Source organism: Crinia signifera, chromosome 5, assembly GCF_055691185.1.
Source record: "Crinia signifera chromosome 5, ASM5569118v1, whole genome shotgun sequence".
In the NCBI taxonomy this organism is placed as follows: Eukaryota; Metazoa; Chordata; class Amphibia; order Anura; family Myobatrachidae; genus Crinia; species Crinia signifera.
Window position 1 is genome coordinate 239,687,554 of NC_139221.1, and position 25,427 is coordinate 239,712,980.

Below are 25,427 nucleotides of genomic sequence, written 5' to 3' on the forward strand. Positions count from 1 at the left end.
TACTAACCGCTAACTTATAATGATCTACATATGTTTATTCTAAAGGGAGAGACCCATCTTGTGTTTCCTAAGAAGGCATCGGTCGAGAAGCTGCAGAAAGTTAGAGACCGTCTTGCTTCAGAGAGAAACAAACAGCTTAATGAGTCAAATGCACCAGAACCAGATACATTAGGCACACAGGTGGCACCTAATCCGAGCCTGGCAAGCAGACCGCAGCCGGCATCAGATGTCCGGCAACCAGCAACTTCCAATTTTTTGGTATGGACTTTACTTTGATGTATACTGACCTAACAAACTGTATGCACTATATCCGGTTTAAAGTTACTTACTAATTACGTGCAATAATTAGTGTAAAGCTTGGGCAATATGAAGTTTCTCTCTTAGGGCCAGATGCAGCAAGCTTCAAAAAGTGATAAAGTGAGATTGATAAACAACCAGCCAATCAGCTCCTATCTGTCATTTTTCAAACCCAGCCTGTAGTATGACAGGTAGGAGCTGATTGTCTGGTTGTTTTTCACTCTCTCTTTATCACTTTTTGAAGCATAATACATCTGCCCATTAATGCCCCCATGTACTTGGCGATTTTCCTTGTAGTTGAAGTTATTTTCCTGTGATTGTGGCAACCAATCACAGGAAAATAATCCAAATTGCTGGGGACTGACAGTGATCCTGTGCACATCCTCTTGGATTGCTTCTGAGCCTGTTTGGCTTGGCTTGGTTTGCTTGCGATTATATACCATCCAAAAGGACCAAATGCAATATTATCGCATGCAAACCTGCTGTCCGGGAAGGCCCGCCACATAGATTTGTGCCAGAGATTTAGCATGGGAGATTCAACATGAGAGCTCTAGATCACTACGTGTGTAGGCCCCTTTTATCGCTACGTGTGTAGGCCCCTTTATCGCTACGTGTGTAGGCCCCTTTATCGCTACGTGTGTAGGCCCCTTTATCGCTACGTGTGTAGGCCCCTTTATCGCTACGTGTGTAGGCCCCTTTATCGCTACGTGCGTAGGCCCCTTTATCGCTACGTGCGTAGGCCCCTTTATCGCTACGTGCGTAGGCCCCTTTATCGCTACGTGCGTAGGCCCCTTTAAGCATTAAGCTTTATCATCCAACAAAGTTATCTTACCAAGAACACATTGAGCTTTTTTTAATCTGGTAACAAACTAGAATATAAATCCTCCTGCCTTTGCTGCCAGTTCACATATAGTGTAATAAGAACAGACAATCCGTTTTCAATATTGTATATGACCAATAGATAGTGAGGTCCACAAAAAGCCTAATTTGCAATGTGGTTATGTGAAATTGTTGGATAATACCAAACTGGCCAAATACTGGACATTACATTTTTCTGTAGTTTAATGGCTGATAACTGAGAGCAGTAACCTGTGCTTGGCTTCAGAATGTCCATTAAATGTACAAGCTCTAGAAAGTGTTACATCTTTGTGCATTTTTCTTGCATTTGGAGTGAAATCTGATTTATTTAGAACTTCACTATCCCTGAATAGGACAAAATAATTTACAAAGTGCAATACTCTAGGTTTTCTTAAATTGTCTTTGATCTTTTTCAGACAGCAGCTAAGGTTTCTGCATATCTTGTTCTACCTATATTTATGTGCTTTCCAATCCCTGGAACAGAGGCATCTTCATAGAATAATGCATATATTCACTGCCTAGCAAGCAGGTTAATGCTGTTCTGCCACCCCCCTGCCAGGCGAGTCCTCGCACTACAATGTGAGAAATCTTTTCGATGGTAGCTCACCATCGAATGATTTCTGATGGTCACTCACCATCGATTGATTTCTCCAGCCTCCGCTCAGAAAAGTAAGTTTAGTGTTCCCTCCAGCATCTCAGGAGGGCAGGGTGCTGGTGGAAAAGGGGCACTTTAAATGCGGCGGGGCGGGCCCGCTGATGTCACTAATGTGAGCAGGCCCGCCAGCTGAAGTCTATCTTGGGGGCGTGCAGAAGCCCGCAGAGGGGACCTACAGGCTTCAGCAGAGCAGGAATCCGACCCTCTGGGTATTGAGGCTTTGATTCTGCTGTGCGCCAAGTACAAAAAGTTGGAGAGTTAGAGCCAGGCCAAACAGTCCAAAACTGTGGTATTCCAGAATTCAGAGGAATTTAATTAGATACTTAACTGATTTGGGGCGCTTGGCTGCTAACAATGTACCACCCATTGCCACCTTAAATAGATGACTTGCTTTTATACTTACATACTTGTTAGTTATACAGCCCCTGGGCTCTTCCTCCGGAGTCGTCCTTGTTCTTCCCATTAACTTATGCTGCATTTAATATCACTCCATTTCTATACAAAATCTGGACCCGTCTTTGTCCCCTACTTTTCTTCCCCCTCCATTTTCTCCTCTACTCCTGTTTGTTCTCTTTATTATTTAATGCCAAAGAAAAATGCAGAGACATGTCAATGTTATTTTATTATATCACTATTCTTGTATGATGTTGTCTACCTATCATTGCTTTCTCTTTGAATAAATAAAATATATTTTAAAAAAAATACGTTCATATACTTAAATCTGCCTGACAGCATCCTGACAAGAGATTTCAGATGACACGTTCTTTTCTGGCATTTTATCGTTTTGCTTCTGATAGCAGAACATTTTGGGAAGACCCTCTTCAGTTGACTCTTCTGTATCTTGCTTATCTAAGCGGATGGTACTTCCTGTACCAGGAGCCACCTCTTTGAAGGAGGTTGCTGACAGAAAGCTTGAAAGTACTTTGAAATCCATTTATATGGCAAATGGAGTGACTCTGCATCCAGCTACGTTTGGTTGCCGGGTGAATAAGGCTGTTGAGGCTTGGACATCTCATTTGGTAGAAGGTCTCCAGGCCGGTAAACCAGTTGAAGAGCTTGCTTACCTTGCTGAACATATACAAGAGTCAGCGGCATACTTACGGGAGGCTTCTAAAGATGTATGTAATCTGGATTTCAGATCCTCGGCATTGGCCATTTCTGCCCACAGGGGTCTTTGGCTCAGACAATGGAAGATGCTAAATCCAACAAAGCTGTAGAGGCGTTACCGTTTCTGGAACAGTACTTTTTTGGAGAGGAAATTTATAAGAAGATATCCCAAGGAACTGGGGAAAAGTGGGGTAGACTTATTTTTCTTCCTCCTTCTGCTCCAACCCCTAGGCACTCCTTTTTAAGGTTGGTCCATATGGTCCTAGGGGGGGGGGGGGAGGTTGTTCCAGAGGTATTTCAGCACATTCTCGTGGATTCTGTTGCAGGGGTCAAGCTATGGCAACAGATTCACAACTGGACCCTAAGTCCACCCCAAAGCCCAATTTATGACACAGTTTTCTCTCTCCCCTTGGGGATACCAGGGTGGGAACCTGTCTGCGGGTGTTTCGAGCTATTTGGACACAATCATGCCAGGATGTGTGCGTACGAGATCTAATCGTTCACCGGAACAAGCTGGATTTTTATTTTCCTTTACCTAACTTTTTTTTTTTCTACGGGTTTGAGAGTTTCAGACGGCAAGCGTGTTCTGAAACTGCTTCTGGCAGGAATATTGATTTCTGGTACTCACAAATAAGAAGAAACAGATGTATTACGTCAGCCTTTTCATGGTACCAAAACCAGATGGTTTAGTACTGACCATTCTCAATTTGAAGGATTTCAACCCATAATTGAGAGAGTTCAAATTCAAAATTTTGAATTTCTTTGCTCCAGGATTGCAGGTGTGGAGCAGGACGAGTTTTTTGTATCCTTGGATGCATACCAACATATTTCCATGTAGCAGCCTCATCAGATTCGCTCTGAGAGTTCTTCATTACCAATTCCGGCTACTGCATTTAAGTGGCCCCCATGATCTTTCCAAAGGTTATGGGAGACATGAAGATTATTCTCAGGTGACAGGGCATCACAGTGATTCCCTACCTCAACGACCTACTGTTAAATACTCGTTCACAGAATCAGCTGACACGGAACATAAAGGTCACAAGGAGTCTCCTCAACAGACATAGGTGGATTCTGACCCTTCCCAAGTCACATTTACAACTGACACACATGCTTTTGTTTTTGTTCCTGGGCATGATTATGGATACTCAGAAGCAACAGGGTTTTCTCCCTCAGGACAAAGTATCAGCTCTCCAGGGCATGGTCAGTCTGATTTTGATGCACAGGAAGGTATCAGTGCTTCTATGTATTAGACTCCTTGGTCATATGGTGGAAGCCTTTGAGGCAATGCCGTATGCCCTATTTCACTCCAGACTATTTCAGCTGGACCTGTTAGCTCAGTGGTCGGGGTCCCAACTTTTTCTTTACCACAACAGTGGAGCCTTCCACAAGTGGATCTGATGGCATCTCACCGGAATCATCAGCTACCAAAATATTGTTCATGGACAAGAGCTTCAGCAGCGGCGGTGGTCGACACTGTAGTGATTCCTTGAAATTACCATTTTGTCAACCTGTTCCCTCCTTTTCCTTTTGATTCATCGCCTTCTGCGGCTCATAAAGAGAGAATGTGTCAAGGTTCTGTTGGTGGCTCCAGATTGGCCCTGTCGAGCTTGGTATTCGGACCTTCAGAGGCATCAAATAAACCAGCCATGGCCTCTTCCTCTGTGTGAGGATCTAGAAACAACAAGAGATGATGACACGTTCCAACACCAACTCATTTCGACATGAAAATTTATTTTTCAAGGTTATTTTCCCACTGTCTGGGATCTCCTTTTATCCCCATTGAAGGCTACACCCACCTACAATGGGAGGGACCACTCATCCGATCCCCGGAAGTTAAACAAAAGTGTATATAGTGCCTGAAATAAACATACAAAATATATAGGACAGTATACATAACAGATCTGTAACACATTCTGTGGGAGGATCGTCTAAAGCAAGGCCCATTCATATTTCCAGACTTAAAGTGTCTACATTTAATGGCATGGTTGTTGAGAGGGGCCCCCTTGAGAGGCAGGTGGATTCCCCTAGCTGTCATTCTGACCATGCTCAATGCCCAAAAGGAGGTTACCTTAAAACATTATCACGGCACCTGGAAGGCTGTCATATCTTGGTTTGAAAGTAGGAGAGTAGCTCCTCTGAGGTTCAAGGCTTTTCACCGTCTGCTGTTTCTTCAGGCTGGCCTTCTGACAGGCCTGCGGCTTGGTTCTTGGAAGGTACAAGTTTTGGTATTGTCCATTTTCCTTCAAAAGAAAATAGCTCTTATGCCAGATGTTCAGATGTTTTTCCAAGCGGTGGTCTGGTTGCATCCTCTGTTTGTTCCATCCATGGCTCCAAGGGATTTGGATCTTGTTCTTTCCTTTCTGCAGTCATCTGTTCTTGAGCTGTTGGAATTGGTGGAGCTCAAATACTTGTCTTAGAAGGTGGTGTTACTCCTTGCCCTAAGTTCTGCCAGGCGAGTGTTGGAGTTAGGCGCTTTATCGAGTCACACTCCTTATTTTATCTTCCACATGGACAGAGCATGTGGACTGTTTTCCACTTAAATCCAACCTCTGGTGGTAGCATTTTATTCTGCATCTAGGTCCCTAGATGTGGTCCCAGTGCTTAGGTTCTTTGTGGATAGGACTGCTTCTTTGTGGAAAATGGATGTCCTTGTTTGTCCGGTATGATTGCTTTTGTCCTGGATGGCCTGCACCTAAACAGACACTTGGGAGCTCTGGGACATCCCCACTTTAAAGTCTACATTCCAATGTTCCCTGCTTAATGAAAGAGAGAACAGGATTTTGGGACTTCCCGTTAAATCCATTTCTCCGAATCCGCAGGGGACACTGTTCTTCCTGCCTGGGTGATGGGTTTTTTTTCTACGGTTTTATGATTGTTCAGTTTCCATGTCATTGTCCTGTTTGTGTTAAGTTTATGTGTCTCTTTGCTCCTTCTCTTTTGAATTTCCAACTCTTCTTGGCGCGGTTTACTAAGACTGAGTTGGGGAGGGGTATAAAGGAGGAGTTGTTGACACTACTCAAATTATTTAAAGGGCCAGCTCCCAGTTACTACAATTATGTACCCACTGTAAAGTCTACATTCCAGTGTCTCCTGTAAATTTGGAGAAATGGATTTAACGGTGAATACCAAAATCCTGTTATAGGGGAAGAGGCTCTAGCCTGCACATCCTAACTGCTTGTAATGTGAGGCGCTACCATGCTGATATTTATAGCACTACACATAGAAAAATATATGCAAGTGCACTATGCAATCATTACTACTCAAAACTGAAATGAATAATAGTTAAATATCATGTTTGTCCAAAGTTATGGCCCTTCCCACCAACGTCAAATAATCGCATGGTCTTTTGTACAACTCTGCCCCAGTCCTTTAACCCTTTGAGAGCCAACATTGCTGCGAGAGATCTTTAAAATATCTGCTAAAATACCAGTGTCGCTCTCAGCGACTGTTCTATTTTTGGGTGCACTATTTAACTACAATTAATTTACTTAGCTGGATTTATTTATAATAAATGAACAATCGCTGTGAGTGATGCTGGCAATTGTACCAGATTGCGGATCTCTCACAGCAATGTTGGCACTCAAAGGTTTAATAAATAGAACTAGCTTTACCAAGGTTTTTTTTTTTGGGGGGGGGATAATATTTAAGCATTTTATACAACTTCAAGTAGTTATTTATATGTTAAAATCCTACGAGCGTTAGATCTTTCTATAGCCTCAGTATATTGTAAAAAAAAAAATTAAAAAATCAAATTAAAAAAATAACCTAAAGATATAACATGTATGTTACAGTATATCTCGCCAGGTGCCTTTTATTTGCGTTTTTAATTTAGTGACCCTATGGGGGGTATTCAATCGTTATCGAAATGGTTTTTTTCACGTGTTTTTTTTCACTTTTTCACATCGGAGAGTCCTCAGCTATTCAATCTAGTCATTTTTCGAGTATGTGAAATGTTTTTTTTCACGATGCATTTTCGTTTGATTCGGTAGCGATATTTCCACTTTTTCACTTTTTTTTATAGCTTTTTTTCGACTTTTCACTCAGACATATTCAATGATATGATACCGATATGAATGTTTCCGCGTGTATGCTCTTCTTCTCAATTTTCCTTTCACCATGTCACGGGTGACGAATTCATAGATTCAACTCTGTATTTTGTTAAGTAATGGCTCGTTTGATCTCCAGAATAAAATATATGTAGGATTGTTTGCCCTTATTTTGTTTTTTTGTTATTTGTGTGAAATATTAGTTGTTTTATTACAATTCACTTCCCAGCATTGATGCCATTGCAGTTGATTCCCAAGTGCCAGAGACAGGCCCCAGTTCTCAGCTGCTGTGGGGAAATGGTAAGTAGCTGATTCATGTGCCCCTGCACCACTGGTCTTTAATCTGTGACACTCCTGATGGAGGGCCACAGGTTGAAGACCCATTCCCTAGTTTAAACCCAAAACAAACCAAGGGCGCATGCGCTGTGTGCCAGGTGTAACTCGGTGCCATGTCTGTCTATAACAGGGCCACTACTGACCAGCTCTCTATGTTCCCATTAATGTTTCCCCTTGCAGGTCCTTACGTCTCCTGCTGCCTCCGCAAACAGCCCTTTGCAGTTTGATGTCTGCCTTGATGCCATTGCAGTTGATTCCCAAGTGCCAGAGACAGGTTTCGCTTAGCGAAAAAGTCACGCCCATTTTTCGATACATTTCACTTTTTTTCACTTTTTTCACTTCTTGCTGTCTCCGGAAAAAAAACCTTTGAATACCTCGAAAAAAAAAATAGCGAAAAAGGATTCTTGATGCGAAATAAACGAAAACATATTGTTAAACGTAAAATAGTTTTTTTCGGAGCACATTGAATACCCCCCTAAGTATTTTAAATCCCACTTAAGATAACATGTTAATGGCCAGTGGATATTCCAGTATGCCTACCCACCTGATATTTAATAACTGGTTACATAAGTGCAGAGCTACACTCACCACTGCTACAGACCTCATGCAGCTAAATAAGAGCGTGACCTTGATGGATACAACAAGTCTGCCAGAACAAATAATCTCTGACTTTAATGGAAGTCACTTCTACTCATGTGGAAGCAGGTAAAAAGCAGCCCATGGAAAGTGCATTTTGGAGAAAGGAGTATTGACAGGCAGCACAATGTAACACCTGTATTTGTTTATTTGTGTCACTGCACAAGCTGATATGATTACCTACAGTGTCAGTAGTGACATTTATTACATGGTGACAAATTTAGGGATCCCTGACATTTTGTAAAAAATAATGATCAGTTCTGTTTTTTTTTTTTTTTTTTTTTTTTTTTAGGCATCTGAAATCACATTTTTCAAGACCTTGCAGTCCAACTTTCAGCATGTTCTAATGTACGAGCTGCCAGCTCTTCAGCAAAGAGCACTCAAACACATCCCTGTATCGGAACTGAAGGAAAAAGCACAAGAAAAGCTGCTGCAGGCCAAAAGCATTGACTCTGGTAATTGTTCTAATACACAGACATCGATTCAAATTAAGCATAGTTCAGATCTGTGACAACTTTTGTGGTTTAAAAGTATTAGTTTGTGTTATTTATTGTTATTTCTCTATCATGCAGCAGGTGACACTGGAACTTACATTGGGTTTAGAGCTGGGACAGCTGGGAGCTAGGCACTACTAATTTGATTAGGGAAGGCTACTCCTCCCCTCTAAGCCCCATCAGCCCCCAGTTAGAAAATTGTGCTCAGGGAGCTGGTCACCATTCTACCTGCTCCTGCAGGTTGTTCGTTTTTCTACTATCTACACTGTGAATACAGAGCCCTTCCCTGCTTATTTTAAAAGCTTGGGTCCGGGTCTCCTGCGCCCCTGGTTCTGAACCAGGTTGTCGTCAGGGCCTCTCTAAAGGTGCCTGCCCAGACGTTTTGTGCTCCTGCCAGCCCTATGCTACAAAGGGTCTGCCAGCCACTCAAGCGGTAGCAGCCTCAGGGTAAGTACTATGCTTTTTTGTCCCCCTCCTAACTGCTGCCGTTTTCACGTGCAGCATCGCGGCGCCGCCATCTTGGAATTCGCGCCGCCGCTGCAGCGCTGTTCTCTGCCGGCTCTCCTGCTCTGGTTCCCCTGTCCTAGTGTTTGTAGGGGCAGGGGTGTGCGGGAGTGGAGCGGGCGTCAGCGGAGCGCTGGGCGCGAGTGAGAGGTGCGCGCTGCGGCGCTGTTACAGACGCTGCTGGGGAGGGGGTGATGTAATGTTTAGGCTTTAAGCCTGAGGCGGGCACGGCGCGGCCATTTGCTATGCGCTACACACACACACACACACACAGACAATTGTTGCTATGTGTAAAAGGCTGCTCTTTTCCTATTCCATAGGACTACTGCAGCCAGCGACTCCGGTTAACCCCTTGTGGGTAGATATTTAGGGGTGAATTCTGGGGTGTCGAAGCTTGTTTCCCTCCAGGTCCCGCAGCCCCTGGTGTCTTTAGTGTGGTGTGTGTGTGTGTGTGTGTGTGTGTGTGTGTGTGGAGGACGCAAGAGGTTGTGTGGACCGGACTTGCGCGGGGAGCATGACGGGCAGGTTAGGCACCAAGGCTTCCAAGAAGGCATTCATTTGCACTTCTTGTAACATCAAATTTGCTCAATACTCTGCAGATGGAAAACCAACGCTTTGTCAGGTCTGTTCTGCCTCCCCTACGGGGTCTTTGATAGACGAGCCCACTGCTCCTAACTGGGCTTCCCTGCTAGCAGGGAATATGTCCAAATTATCGGCGGAATTGGCAGAGTCACGCAGGGCTGAACCAGCGTGGGCCTCAACCCTGGCTAAGTCTGTGGAGTCCTTAGCTTCTTCAATGAATAGGACCCACAAACAGGCTTCTGTTAGCCAGAAGCGGCCTTTACAGGCTGCGTTTCAGTCGGATGATTCTGACGAGGAGCCTCCGTTTAAAGAAATGGAGGAAGGAGAGTGGGAGGAGGTGCAGGATGATCCTGTTGAACCGGAGCCTACCCCTGGGGGCGTTGAGGCCCTTATTGCAGTGAAGCAGGTTCTTAATTTACCTGAGGACCCTGCTCCTCAACCGCAGGAATTGGACCTGTTTGGTCTGACAAAGAGGTCTGCTATTGTTTTTCCTTGTCCAAACCAGGATCAACTTTTAGCAGCCTGGAGGAACCCGGATAAGCGTTTTCAGATGCCTAGACGTTTTCCATCGTTATATCCCTTTGATCCAGCTGCTTTAGGCAAGTGGGAGACTCCGCCTCCAGTGGACGCGTCTGTGTCCAGGTTATCCAAGAAGACGACATTGCCGGTTCCGGGAGCTTCTTCTTTGAAGGATCCATCGGACCGCAAGCTAGAGGCCACCCTAAAGACCATTTACACGGCGGCGGGTGCCCAGCTTAGACCTGCCATAGTATCGGCCTGGGTAAACAAGGCAAATGCTAGATGGGCAGAAATGATCCTAGAGGGTTTGGATTCAGGTATGTCTCGGGATGAGATTGGTCAATTAGCAGAGCACATAAAGGAGTCTGCAGCCTTTTTGGGTGACGCGGCGAAGGATATTTCGCTTATATCTGCTCGTATTTCGGCCAACGCCATTTCCGCAAGGAGAGCATTGTGGCTGCGTTCTTGGCAGGCAGATGCCGAGTCCAAGAGAGCAGTAGAAGGGCTTCCGTTCGCAGGAGACATCCTGTTTGGACCGGAGCTTGATAAGTGGATTTCGCAGGCCACTGGGGGGAAGTCAGCATTCCTTCCCTCAACAGCTCCACCTGCATGGTGTCACTATACAGGACCACCTTTTTTTCAGTCCTTTCGTCCGCAGCAGTCCTTTCGTGGTAGAGGACGTGGATTTCAGGCCTCCAGAGGCTCTCGGGCTAGAGCCCGCCCTCAATCCAACGCTCGACCACAGGAGTCTAAGCCACCTCAGAAGCCGGTGGCATGACGGTTTGCCAGCTTTTGTGGGGGATCCGGTGGTGGGAGCTCGCCTGTTGGACTTCAGAACCCAGTGGTTCTCCCTTTCGGAGGACCCTTGGGTTCGCAGGCTCATTTCGGACGGTTATCGAATCCAGTTCGACCTTCCTCCCCCCACACGTTTCTTCACCACGGCTCTTCCCGTGTCTCAGGACAAGAGGTCGGCTCTTCAGGGGGCGATAGATATCTTGCTGAAGTCTCAGGTTATCATCCCGGTTCCGTCGACACAGAGAGGCAGGGGGTACTACTCAATCTTTTTGCAGTGCCCAAGCCAGACTGGTCAGTCAGACCCATCCTAAATCTCAAGTCCCTGAATCTATTGGTATCATACCAACCTTTCAAGATGGAGTCGATTCACTCTGTCATTGCATCCTTGGAACCGAACGAGTTCATGCTATCATTGGACATCAAGGATGCCTACCTTCATGTTCCCATTTGGAAGCCTCACCAGGCTTACCTAAGGTTTGCCATAGGGAAGGATCACTTTCAATTCAGGGCCCTGCCTTTTGGGTTATCATCGGCTCCCAGAGTTTTCACAAAGACTCTGTCAGTCATTATCGCCTCTCTACGACATCAGGGGGTGACCATAATTCCATATCTGGACGATCTGCTCATCAAGGCGTCGTCGGTGGAATTACTGGAGGAACACGCGCATCTGATGGTTCGGACCCTCGTCAGCCTGGGTTGGTTCCTAAATTTCAAGAAGTCCACTCTGACTCCTTCCAAGAGGATTCTTTTTTTGGGACTCTGGTTGGACACTTCGGTTCAGAGAGTGTTCCTACCAGAGGACAAGATCAGTTCCATAACAGCGATGACCCGCAGGGTTCTGCAACCGCGTCGAGTTCAGCTTCACTTGTGTGTTCAGCTCTTGGGAAAGATGGTGGCTTCCTTCCCAGCGGTAACGTGGGGAAGGTTCCATTCCAGACCTTTCCAGCTGGATCTCCTAAGGAAGGGAGCGGGGTCGCATCTGTCTCTACACAGACTGGTTCGGCTTTCAGCCCGGGCTCGTCAGGCCTTACTCTGGTGGCTTCACTCAGAGCACCTCAGACAGGGGCAAAGATTTGCCATCTGGGACTGGATTCTCCTAACCTCAGACGCAAGTCTGAGGGGTTGGGGAGCAGTGGTGCTCGGTCTTCGTCTGCAGGGGAGATGGGACTTCAGAGAGAGTCAGTTATCCATCAACGTGTTGGAGCTAAGGGCAATTTACAACGCCTTGCTAGCAGCACAGGATTATCTTCAGGGAAGACCAATAAAGATTCAAGCAGACAACGCCACAGCGGTTGCCTATGTGAACCGACAGGGGGGCATGAGAAGCAGGATGGCCATGGCAGAGGTATCCAAGATTCTGCAATGGGCAGAAAGCAGGCAGGTGATTCTTACTGCCGTGTTCATTCGGGAGTAGAGAACGTGGAGGTAGACTTTCTCAGCAGAGAGGATCTCCATCCAGGAGAGTGGACTCTACATCCCGAGGTGTTTCGGGAGCTCACGGATCGTTGGGGGACTCCCGAGGTGGATCTGATGGCATCCCGAAAAAACCATCAGCTTCCAAGATATGTGGCAAGGACAAGAGATCCTTACGCCATAGGGACAGACGCCCTAGCAATGCCGTGGACATTCAGGTTCGTGTACCTGTTTCCTCCTCTTCCACTTCTGGGTCAGGTTCTAAAGAGGTTGAAAAGAGAATCCGTCCAGGCAATTCTCATTGCCCCATGTTGGCCGCGCAGAAGTTGGTTCTCCGACATTCAGCAGCTTCTGGCGGACGAACCATTTCCTCTTCCCCAGCGGCACGACCTTCTTCAACAGGGTCCGTTCCACTATCAGAAGTTGTCGTCCCTCCATTTGACGGCGTGGCTCTTGAGACCGAAGTGTTAAGGGCGAAGGGAATTCCAAGTTCAGTCATTCCGACTATGTTGAGGGCTCGTAAGCCATCCTCGGCGGCTCACTATCATCGCATCTGGCGTGCCTATGCGGACTGGTGCAGATCTCAGGGTTGGCCTTTCAGAACTTTTAAGTTGTCCAGGATGTTGTTGTTCCTCCAGAGGGGCTTGGACGCTGGTCTGCGTTTGGGATCTCTGAAGGTGCAGATCTCGGCGCTATCCATTCTTTTTCAGAGGAAGGTAGCACTCATTCCTGAGATCCAGACTTTCCTTCAAGGAGTTGTACGGGTCCAGCCTCCGTTTGTCCCACCGACACCTCCTTGGAACTTAGCCTTGGTCCTTTCTTTCCTTTAGTCCAGGACTTTTGAGCCTTTAGAGGAGGTACCTTAAAGTTCCTCGTTTGGAAGAAAGTTCTACTACTGGCTCTAGCTTCAGCCCGCCGAGTGTCTGAGCTGAGCGCTTTATCTTGTAAGGCTCCGTATCTTATATTCCATGAGGATAGAGCGGAGTTGCATACACATCCGTCTTATCTTCCAAAGGTGGTGTCAAAATACCACGTGAATCAGCCTATCGTGGTTCCTGCCTTTCGGAGTGATTCTTCTTCTTCTCAGTCTACATTGGATGTTGTTCGGGCGCTGAGGATTTACGTGGCAAGGACTTCATCTATCAGAAAGTCTGATTGTCTTTTTGTTTTATATGACGCTTTCCGCAGAGGATGGCCGGCGTCGAAACAGACTTTGGCCAGGTGGATACGTCTGACCATTGCACAGGCATATGTGCAGGCAGGGAAGTCGCCGCCTTCTACGGTGAAGGCACATTCCACGAGATCGGTGAGTACATCCTGGGCCGCTCAGAGGGGAGCCACGGCTTCTCAGCTCTGTAGGGCGGCCACGTGGTCGTCAGTGAACACGTTTGTTCGCTTTTACCAGTTTGATACGTTTGCCTCTTCATCTACGACTTTTGGTCGTCTGGTGTTGCAGGATCCACAGAGCTCTCCCACCCGGGGCATGGTCTTTGGAACCTCCCCAATGTGAGTTCCAGTGTCACCTGCTGCATGATAGAGAAAAGAGGATTTTGGGTACTTACCGATAAATCCATTTCTCTGAATCAGCAGGTGACACTGGACACCCTCCCAGCTCTGGAGTTTTTCCTGCCTTTTGTGTTCTTTCGTGCAAGTTCGGTTACTTTTATAGTATGATTTGATGAATGTTGTTGTCTCAATGAACGATTTACTATTACCATCTCCTCTAGTAGGACAATTTCCTAACTGGGGGCTGATGGGGCTTAGAGGGGAGGAGTAGCCTTCCCTAATCAAATTAGTAGTGCCTAGCTCCCAGCTGTTCCAGCTCTAAACCCAATGTGAGTTCCAGTGTCACCTGCTGATTCAGAGAAATGGATTTATCGGTAAGTACCCAAAATCCTCTTTTAGTTAAACTATATGTACAGTAACAATGTCACTCATACAGTCAGGGCTGAATTAAGTGGTCTAGCACTTATGGCAGTGGTTCTCTAACTTTTTGGATTTTCGGCACCCCATAGAATTCCAAAAATGTTCACGCCACTTCTACAGCAAATGTTTTTTAGTGAGAAATTCAGGAACTATTTTTTTTTTAAATTAAGTAAACTGTATTTATATGTGATCTTTAGGGTCAGTTATGTGGTGAGGGATAGGATTTGCTTCTGTTTGTCCACATATGTTCTGATTGACAGCCACAAGAACTGGTTTTGTCTATTACATTTATCATAAATAATTATAATTGGTTCTGTGCCACCAACCCAGGGCATCCTTGAAGGGGTCCTGAGGCACCCCAGGGTGCGACGGCACACCGTTTGGGAACCACTGACTTATGGGCGGTCTTCTGGAGATGCATGAATGATTTAGACAGTGGCTGTTAGTGGGGAGCTGAAGAAGTCTGACTTACTACCACCGCAAGCTGATTTCCCCGCACACATGTGAATGGATGTTTATCATAAATATCCATTCACAGCCTTGCGTGTGGGGGTGAAATCATTTGATGGTTGCCGAATACCGAACGATTTCTAAAGTGTTAGCACCTCTCTGGTGTCTTAGATCTGCGAGTGCCCTGTGCATGAAGCGGGCGGGCAGCTAACCTCAGCTGCCCGCACCCGCGTCACGGGCGAAACGGTGGGCTTTCCCATGGGCGCGATGATGGCCCGCTGCCTCCCACCCGCACTGCTAGGCCGGAGAATAAGCCATTTGACGCGTCTGCTCACACCAAGCGGCTGCACATGTGCATACATGTGTATGCTCATGCACAGTTCCAAACCATCACTCTCCTGTGCGAACGGGCAAGGGAGCATGTTGATTAGAATAACCCCCAACTAATGCAAGAAAACATGAAATACCCAAATTATTTTTTATTTTTTTTGTGACTGAAATCTGCAAACCAAGAGACTAGGACAGTGGCTGCAAATTACTCTGACTTACCTTCTGTATTATATTTTCTTGTACACTATATATTCTTTTTATTTATTTATTTATTTATATTTAATAAAAAAATATATATATTTTTTTTTTACACAGAGCAGCCAGCAGGGGCCCGGGAGCCGAGCCGCTCATTAGATATTCATATATTCACTGCACCCGATCATTACATATGCACGATCGGGTGCAGTGAATACCCGGCCCCCTGTTGGTTCTCCCGGGGGGGGGGGCAGCCTGTGCTGCCTGGCTCCCGGGGAGCCCACCTCCCCCCCACTTACGTTCTGGGGCAGGCAGGGAGACTTCCATCTCCCTGCCTGCCGCCGTCCTCAGGCTCCCTGCGGCGTCACCTCATACGCCGGATTGGCTGATACTCACCGCGAGGGGAGGCGAGTATCAGTCACATTGAATACTATCTAAAGTGCCGTGGCGGAGAATCTCCAAACATGGAGAATATTTTCATTGAATACTGCCCTCTGTTTAATATGCCTTTAATACAGCATTATCTGCAGTTGTCTGCAATATAATAATCTCTTTAGGTGTACACTGTGTAGCTATTATAAAACTAACCTGATGCTTATGAAAGTTGCAATTCAGTTTCTAAGTATGTACTTATTTGATTTTCCAAATAAAGTTGGTTATTAAACAAGAGAAATATTATTTTTTATGTGTTCTTATTAGTCTGGTCTGATGTAAATGAACATAAAGATTTGGAAGGAACATACTGTAATTTCAGAAAGATGCATTTGTTTGTCTCCCCATCTTTGCTGTTTTGTTATTAAATGCTGGTGGAAGAATATTTACATCTTTGTACTGTTGCAGGGGAAAGGCATTTACAGTGTCATGTTTTAACATTTTAACTGCTGTTGTCACCTTTACAGAAACCACTGTGAATGAAGATGATTTCTTGACATTAGAGCTGTTACGTTGGTTTAAAGAGGACTTCTTCCATTGGGTGAACTGTCTTCCTTGTAGCCAATGTGGAAATCAGACTGAAGCTAAAGAATCTCTTGCTCCTTCTGCAGATGATCTGCGGTGGGGGGCAAACCGGGTGGAGAATCATTACTGTAAAAATTGTCAGTGCATCAACAGATTCCCAAGGTGAGTTCTACAATTTCTGCTTTATGGCTTCGGCATATCTTAAGCCCCATACACACTAGAGCAGTGGTTCTGAAACTGTGGGTCCTGACCTTCTCAGCATGGGGTCGCGACTCCATGTTGCTGACCATCAGGCTGATGACTTTTCTAAGCTGTCATTGATTCAAGGAGTCTGCATAATCTGTTGAATTATCTATTTTAGACTCCTCACATCATTTTGCGCCTCCACAATGCTGCCATGTATGTGCCATGTGTTGTCTACACATGTGATGTGATGACCTTCTGCAGTAACTTGCTGGGACCCCGTAATTATTTTTACTGCCTGATGGGGTCGCAGAGCAAAGTAGTTTTGAGGACCCCTGCACTAGAGGATATTGTAAAAGATATTGCTTAGAAAGGGGCTTCTGAGCGATATCTTTTACAATATCCTCTGGTGTGTACACACTTGCTGTTAATGTTGTACGCTATCACACATCGTTAACGACCCCCTCCCTCGTCTAAACATGGACAGACAAGGGAGGATTTTGTTGAGAAAATCCCTGCTCCCCACGTCACTCCCTCCCCGCCAGCATTGGCAAGTGTAAATGCGATTGCCGATGCTGGTACCCCACCGGGTCCCCATTACCGCTGATATTGGTGTTGTTGCGGATTGACTATCGTGTATGGGGCTTTAGACTGATAAACACTAAGCCCTCCTATAATTATTTTGCTTTTCTAGTGTCCTTTACATAAGATGGATGTAGGGCTTTAGGCCTTAGCTTCAAGCATAAACTTGGAATGACAACCCCACTGTCTTGGCTATCAGTCTCCAATTCGGGACTTCATCCCCAGGATCCAGACTTTAGGTCGACCATTATTGGCTAACATTGAGGGTTAGTAGGTCGACATGACAATAGTTGACACAGTATATGTTCAATATGAGTTTTTCCTGCCGCAGGGGTAGTACTGTATCAACAACAGTGTATCAGTACACAGGCACCGGTGCAGCCCATGAGCACCTGTGCATCCCTGCCTCAGGGGCAGCATTGAGTCACCAGCAGCACATCCGTGCCTTGTGGGCAGCAACACATGGGCACCCCCGGATCTCTGCTTCACAGACAGACAGCAGTACAGTCCTGCTGCATAAGCACCAGCGCGCCCCTGGCTTGTGTGCAACAGTACAGATCCCTGCCTCACCAGCAGTGTTATACTGTTGCAGGGGTAGTAGTAGAGCATCACCAGCAGTGCATAGACACCCATGCATCCCTGCCTCATGAGCATCAATGCATGGGCACCCCCACATCCCTGCCTCACAGGCAGCATCACAATCCTACTGCATAGCACCCGTACATCCCTGCCACATGGACGGCATTGCATCACTAGCAGTGCCTGTGTGCCTCGCGGGCAGCAATGCATTGGCAGCAGTGCATTGGCACCCATGAATCCCTGCCTGGCAGCAGCTCATGGGCACCAGTGCATCCCTGCTTCATGGGCAGCAGCCCATCACCAGCAGTGTTATCAGTGAATTTCCAGCAGTGCATGGGCACCCGCGCATCCCTGCCTCACAGACAGCAGTTTGATCATACTGCCTAGGCACCAGGACATCCCTGCCTTGCGGGCAGCAGTTCATTAGCAGCTTCAACATAATCCTGCCGCATGGGCAGCAGGTAATTCAGGCAGTAGTCTATAGTGTTCACTGTGGGATTTTTTTATTTTTTTTAAAAATTGCACACTGCACCAGGATTCCGCCCATTACACATTGTCACACACTGTAATGCCCATTACACATTGTCACACACTGTAATGCCCATTACACATTGTCACACACTGTAATGCCCATTACACATTGTCACACACTGTAATGCCCATTACACATTGTCACACACTGTAATGCCCATTACACATTGTCACACACTGTAATGCCCATTACACATTGTCACACACTGTAATGCCCATTACACATTGTCACACACTGTAATGCCCATTACACATTGTCACACACTGTAATGCCCATTACACATTGTCACACACTGTAATGCCCATTACACATTGTCACACACTGTAATGCCCATTACACATTGTAATGCCCATTACACATTATGCCACACACCGTAATGCCCTTTCCACATTATGCCACACACTGTAATGCCCATTACACATTATTAGTGTTCATTCTAGCACCCGCCATATTTGAAAACCCATGCAGTTCCTCTTCCCTGCCTGGGGTGTCGCTGTCTGCTGTAGTGTTTCTAGCAGTATGGTCTGTATATCAGCACTGATATGCAAACCAGACCTGTGCTAGAAACACCACAGCAAACAGCGACACCTAAGGCAGGGAACAGGAACTGCATGGGTTTTCAAATATGGCGGGTGCTAGAATGAACACTAATTATGCCACACACTGTAATGCCCAATGCATATTATGCCACACAAGTGCTGCTTACCTACATGCTAGTTGCCAGGAGGGTTTCAAGCTGGTTGCCATGGCTGGGGGGAGGGAGGTCATAAAGCTGGTTGGGGGGGCGTTCAAGCTGGTTGCCCAGGGGGTACTGCATGCTCATTGCCCAGGATGTATTGTAAGTTCGTTGCCCAGGTGGTTTTGCATGCTCGTTGCCCAGGTGGTTTTGCATGCTCGTTGCCCAGGGGGTGTTACATGCTCGTTGCCCAGGGGGTGTTACATGCTCGTTGCCCAGGGGGTGTTACATGCTCATTCCCCAGGAGGAGTTACAAGCTTGTTACCCAGTGGGCTGGAAAAGCTGACTTGCTGCTCTCCACAGAGGAGGTGAGCGGCATCTCAGCCCGACGGAATGTGGCTGACAGTTGAGAAGCATGTCCGCTGTTTTCATCCCCCGTCGTGCTGACAGCCCGCTCCACTCCTTTGCTGAAAACGGCGTATTAGCTCTTACCCGACCCCTGGGCAACAAGCTTGTAACTCCCCCTGGGCAATGAGCATGCAATACCTTGTGGCGAAAGGGCACACAGTAAAAGCAATTTATAGGGCAGGGTGGCTTTACAAGTTAAAAATATGGGTAGGGCACCGCACCCTGCAAAAAAAAAGCTAGAATGAACACTAGTCTACCATTAGCACCGTAATCCTGCTGTATGGGTAGTAGCACATCACCAGCAGTGCATCCCTCACTTGCAGGCAGCAGCTTATGGGCACCCATGCATTGGCACATGGGCTAGCTGAGGAGGCAGGCACCGGGCTGGTATGTTTTGGGTCGCAGCAGCTGCCTGTGACACCACACAGCTTCTATCACCCGCAAACAGTGAGCGCATATCGAAAATTGACGAAGAGCAATTTTTCGCTATTCAGTGTCCTATACTGAATTAGGCACCAAAACAGGTGAAGAATAAGGAAACTTAGCACGTGGACGTTGACATATTTTTTTTATTTATATTTTGAGTCATTGACTCGACACACATTTTCTTTGTTAGCAGAGCTGGGTACTGCAGCTAATATAATCTAAAATAATAAAGTACAGTGACATGGCAAGGGGGAGACACTGGCAATCTTTTTTCCACCGTGGGAGGGGATGGGAAGGTCATTTTTCAATGCAGGCCCATATATACACAGGGTATGGGGGAGTGCAAAATACCCTCTTGGTATATATTATTTAAATATGTATATTTTTACATTCTGAGTGCTTTTTGGGAAAAATTTAAATAGTTAATGAAAAAGTTTATATATTCTGGTATCTCCAAACTATGATGGCTGGCATTGTTACCTTTTATAGAACTGGAGAAATCATCAATTAGCATGGTGTCTCTTTAAACGGCAGTATTTCAATGAAACCCAATCCCAGAAGTTTATAAACATGGTGCCTAATTTCACAAAGCTTTGGGCAGTTTCCCAATTACTGGTGTGCGTCCAACACTGATCTCCTATCTTCTCCTGCCGGTATGAAGAAAGACCAGGCCCACTAGGACTTGGAGAGTTTCCTGGTGTCTGACAATCTCTTCACTTCTGCTGGACCCTTTTTTCCCATAGAAGTGTGTTGTACACAACCATTATGCTGGGCATCAGGCTGCCATCAGTCTGTGTGGACTATTCACCCAAATATCAGTGATCTCCTGGAATGGCTTTTAACTTCTTCTGTTCAAACCATAATTTTCATTCTGTCACCCTATTATTATCATTTAGTTTAATACACTATTAGAATCCTATTAAAGCCACAACACAAGTGGGTAAATGTAATAGCCTCTGAGATCAGCGGCTGCGCAGGATGCCAGCTGAACTCTGAGGGGTTTTTTTTAACGGGGCAATCATTTACAAGGCATGGTTTTGCCTTGTAAATGATCGCCCCTTTAAAAAAAAAAACAGTTTGCCTAGCATCCTGCACGGCTGCCAAAAGCCTAGGCTATTACATTTGGCCCAAGGGCTGTCTATATAGTAAAACTCTTACCCTGTGCTGTGCTGTGCTATTCTGTGACAACCTTAAGAAAGATCAACATATGTGTGCAATGGAAAAATGCTTTTAGTCAAACAGTTTCTAGAATTTTAAATATTGCAAATTTTGTGAAAGTTCCAATAAATAAATGCAATGTGAAATTGGTTTTCTCTGGCTAAAATTAGTAGTTAAGAAACACCAATCTGTTAAACATTCTAGATACAATGACCCAGAAAAGCTTTTAGAAACCAGGCGTGGGCGCTGTGGAGAGTGGGCCAACTGCTTTACGCTGTGCTGCAGGGCGGTGGGGCTGGAAGCAAGATATGTGTGGGACTCTACAGGTGAGCAGAGTACCGAGGGGGCTTCATTATTTTGTTTTATATTTACCATTCCTGGTTTAAAATCTAATGTAAAATGTATTTTCAATAATGAACTTGCTTTGAACAATAGCTTAAAGGAACAGTATTCATTAGTAAAATTCTGTTTGGTAGCTCCTCCCATATTCAAGGTGTGGTTGTAGTGAGCCCACTGTCTATGGCTGGCCTCATCTGCCAAATCACGATGTAATAGGATTTAAAGGAAGGGTACTTGTGGAGTATCACGGCTCCCACGACCTTCATCGTATGCTAAAAATCGCATCACATGCGATGCGATCGCACCCGGTTTTGCACTGAAATGCATTGAAATGTGTATTAAACTTGTGAAATGCCCCCAAATGCCATTTTTCATAGTGCACCACCCCCACTATCAATGTGAACCCGAAGCGTGGCGAGCGCAGCGGTACTCGTCCTACGACCTTTTCATACCCCCACTATGCACGTCGGCGTGGAGTTGAGAATAGAATAGTGTGGCGAGCGCAGCGAGCCACCGAGCCCGAAGCGTGGCGAGCGGACGCGGATACCTTCACAGCTATACGCGTCCCCTCGCGGGCTTCACAGGTATCCGCGTCCCCTCGCGGGGCTCGCCACGCTTCTGGCTCGCTGCGCTCGCCACACTATTCTATTCTCAACTCCACACCGACGTGGATAGTGGGGGTATGAAAAGGTCGTAGGACGCGTACCGCCGCCCCTCGCGGGATCGCTGCGCTCGCCACGCTTCGGGTTGACGTTGATAGTGGGGGTGGTGCACTATGAAAAATGCCATTTAGGGGGATTTCACTACTTTAATACACATTTCAATGCATTCTGATGCATTTCAGTGCAAAATCGGGTGCCATCGCATCGGATGCCATCGTATGGCATCCGATGCGATCGCATACGATTTTTGAGCTAAAATGCTCAAAAATCGGTAAAACATCGTATGCCACTACATATGGCATACGATGCCATGCGATGGCATACAATTTTTGAGCAAAAATCGGTAAAACATCGCATCGTATGCCATCGTATACCACTACATATGGCATACGATGCCATACGATGGGAGCCGTGATACTCCACAAGTACCAAAGGAAGTTGCAGGAGTTGAGTTTTTTTAGCGGTTTTGCACAACCTCAACAATGTTGTCAATAGAGGATGGTGCCCGCCATTGGCTCACTCTAGGTAAATGATACATACATTCTAGTAGAAATAATGCTAAAAGGTTTATGAAATGGATCCTTATGGGAAATGTAAACCCTATGACAACAGGGATGCAGTTAAGATCCCGGCGGTCGGGATCCCGGCATTCAGAATCCCGACGCTGGAATCCCGACCGCCGAAATGCCGACACTTTCTCCCTCCTGGGGTGTCCACGACACCCCTGGAGGGAGAATAAAATAGCGTGCCGAGCGTAGCGAGGCACCGGGCCCGCTGCGTGCCGAGCGCAGCGAGCCCGCAAGGGGGGGGGGCGATCCACGTCCCCCCCTTGTCGGCATTTCGGCTGTCGGGATTCCGGCGTCGGGATTCTGAACACCGGGATCCCGACCGCCGGGATTCAATACTGAATCCATGACAACATTCCTCCCCTCCACCCATTATCTCCTGCTGCTGAATTCCAATTAAATTATTTTTAAAAATGTTCTAAGCAGCAGTCCACAAAAGGCGGTGCTTCTATAGTTCTACACAGATTCCATTTAGCACTGTCTTTGGGCCAGATTCTCTAAGCTTCAAAAGTGATAAAATGGAGAGTGATAAGCAGCCAGCCAATCAGCTCCTGTCTGACAGTTTTCAAACACAGTCTGTGACATGGCAGGTAGGAGCTGATTGGCTGGCTGTTTATCACTCTCCATTTATCACTTTTGAAGCCTAGAGAATCTGGCCCTTTGTATGATATCAGTAAGAAAGAAATAGATTTTGATCCACACCAGAATAGTGACATCACCAAGAGCCTGATTCAGACCAGTTAGCAAGGCTGCAAATTTTGCAGATGGACAAAACCATGCTGCACTGCAGGTGGGGCAGATGTAACGTATACAGAGAGCGTTAGATTCAGGTGAGTTATTTTTAGTTTCTGTGCAAGGTAAATATTGCCTGTTCTATTCGGACACTGCAATTTAATTTTCAGTGCGAACACACCCCACAAATGTAAATCTCTCATGTAACATCTGCCACACCTGCAGTGAAGCATGGATTTGTCCACCTCCAAAATGGCACTCTTGCTTACAGGTCTGAATTAGGCCCTAAGTCCTATATTGGTAGTAGAAAAATCACAGTGTCAAAAAAGCATGAGACCCCCACCAAATTTTTTTAACACAAGGCTTTAGTAGCCAGGAGACGGTGTGGGGGGCCCAGGAAATGATACTCTTAAGCACTTTTTTACTTGCCTACAGTGAACTCCATACTTCTATGTGGGCACACATGTACTTGGCAAAAAATAAAGAACATGTGAAACAGTGAAGAACTTTCTCCATGAGAGTTACTGCTAGCCAATTAGAATGCTGCTTCTCCCGCTGTCTAACACTAGGGAAACCAGCCCCGTGCTAATCAATCACTTGGCAGGGGAACCCCATCCTGTGTGTCTCACTTTTATTGTGGCACCACCCCTGGATAGCAAAGTCTAACGGTGGCTGTAGAAATTTCAAGTGGATACCATATTTTGTGTATGTGTGTCTTGATTTTGCTACTACCTGGCTAGATTGTAAGGCCCCACATTTGTATGTAAGTATTTTATTTATTTATTTACAACTACTGATTTATGGGTTCAAATGATCTCAATAGCACTGTAGACTGCCTTTGTCTGAGTTTTTTTTTCTACAGATATTTTCGAAATTGCTGGTGGTTTCTATTGTTTTAATGTAAAATAATAGGTTTGAGTATTTGCCTTCTAAATGGGGGTTTTGCTGTGGTTTTGTTTGACCTTCGTAAATCAGCAGTATGAAAAACCACAGACAATGCTACAAAAGTTTTGCAAACATCATTTATTAAATCAACCCCAGCAGGAGCTGACAATGAAGTACAATAAAGTGTGTGTGTATGTATATGTATATATATACCTTAATGAAATGCACCATTTAAAATGGACTTCTAGGTGGGATTCAATTGTGGGTGAATACAGCTGACCAGCTGAATCGGCACAGCAATTGCCACACTTCATGGCAGTCATATCTCTTACAAAAGTGTTCACTTTGCCATAGGGTAGCGAGCACTTATGTGCAAATTCGGTATTTGTCTGGAATTGAATTCCCTCCTTAGCCTTTAAAGTTTATTAGTTCTAGAGCAGTAGTTTTCAACCTCAGTCCTCAAGACCCCCACACAGTTCACGTTTTCTAGGTCACCCAGCATGTGCAAAGGTGCACTCATTACACACTGACACTTTTTTAAAGATCCACAGGTGGAGCTAATTATTTCACTGTGCACTGTGTGGGGTCCTGAGGACCGAGGTTGAGAACCACTGTTCTAGAGTCTCCAGAAGTTTAGAAGGTCCCTTTTTGATGTTGCTTTAGCCATTACTTGTGTGCATGCACAATTGTTGTCCATTCGTTTACATGGTAGTTTTTATTATGTATGCCTAAGGAACGTAGAACAGAATACCACACAATACTGTAAGTGCATATTTTTTTCATCCTGCAGATCATGTCTGGACTGAGGTGTTCGCTTCATCTCAAAACAGATGGCTTCATTGTGACCCATGTGAAAATGCTTATGATAAGCCTCTCTTGTATGAGGTGGGATGGGGAAAGAAGCTGTCGTATATTGTAGCTTTCTCCAAAGAGGAGGTAGGTATAGGTTCCGTTTACTTATAATAAACTTAGTAGCACCACCTGTAGTGCATCTGTTTTTCTGGTGAAATGACCTGTTGATTGGAACATCATTTAGCAGGTACTCACTGTTACTATCTAACCTTCACTTGCAAAAATAGTAGAAAATTAAACCAGACAGGAAAAGTTGTTTTTAAATATATTCAAGCCTTTACGTTAATCTGCAGCATTTTATTTTAAACCAAAATACACTGAAATATTTCATCCTTCTTTCATAAAATAAACCCCAGCAACTTCTAAATACTGTGCTTCATTTGTAGTCCGTGACTAAATGGCTATTTCTCCTTTCAAAACCATAGCAGCAGCTAAATAAGTATGGTACTATTGTTTATACCTAATATGACATCACAGGTTATGTTCCACCTTCAACCTACTAATCTATACAAAGCATCGCGCATGATGATGGGATCACTCTAAGTGCTCCCCTGTCACCATAGTTACCTATCAACAATGAACAAATAATGACACTTGCTGGCTTACAGGCTGCTGTTTACTCTCACTGTCTGCAGACTATATTTAATGTATAACAGATAGCAGGGCATTAGATCTCTAATGGTGTCTACACACAGTGAGATTCCTTTGCTATTCGACTTCCTATGCAATCTTTGCTAACTCGTGCTA

The 25,427-nt window shown here is 45.6% G+C and overlaps 1 protein-coding gene across 1 annotated transcript in view; it reads left to right on the forward strand.

The window, feature by feature from the left end:
* NGLY1 (N-glycanase 1) overlaps positions 1-25,427 on the forward strand; it is a 64,322-nt gene that overhangs the window by 18,510 nt on the left and 20,385 nt on the right. Inside the window, exons 3-7 of the mRNA XM_083188718.1 lie at positions 46-258; positions 8,228-8,390; positions 16,043-16,262; positions 20,849-20,970; positions 24,619-24,764. Coding sequence (XP_083044844.1) covers positions 46-258; positions 8,228-8,390; positions 16,043-16,262; positions 20,849-20,970; positions 24,619-24,764 — 864 coding nt within the window. The remainder of the gene's footprint in view (positions 1-45; positions 259-8,227; positions 8,391-16,042; positions 16,263-20,848; positions 20,971-24,618; positions 24,765-25,427) is intronic.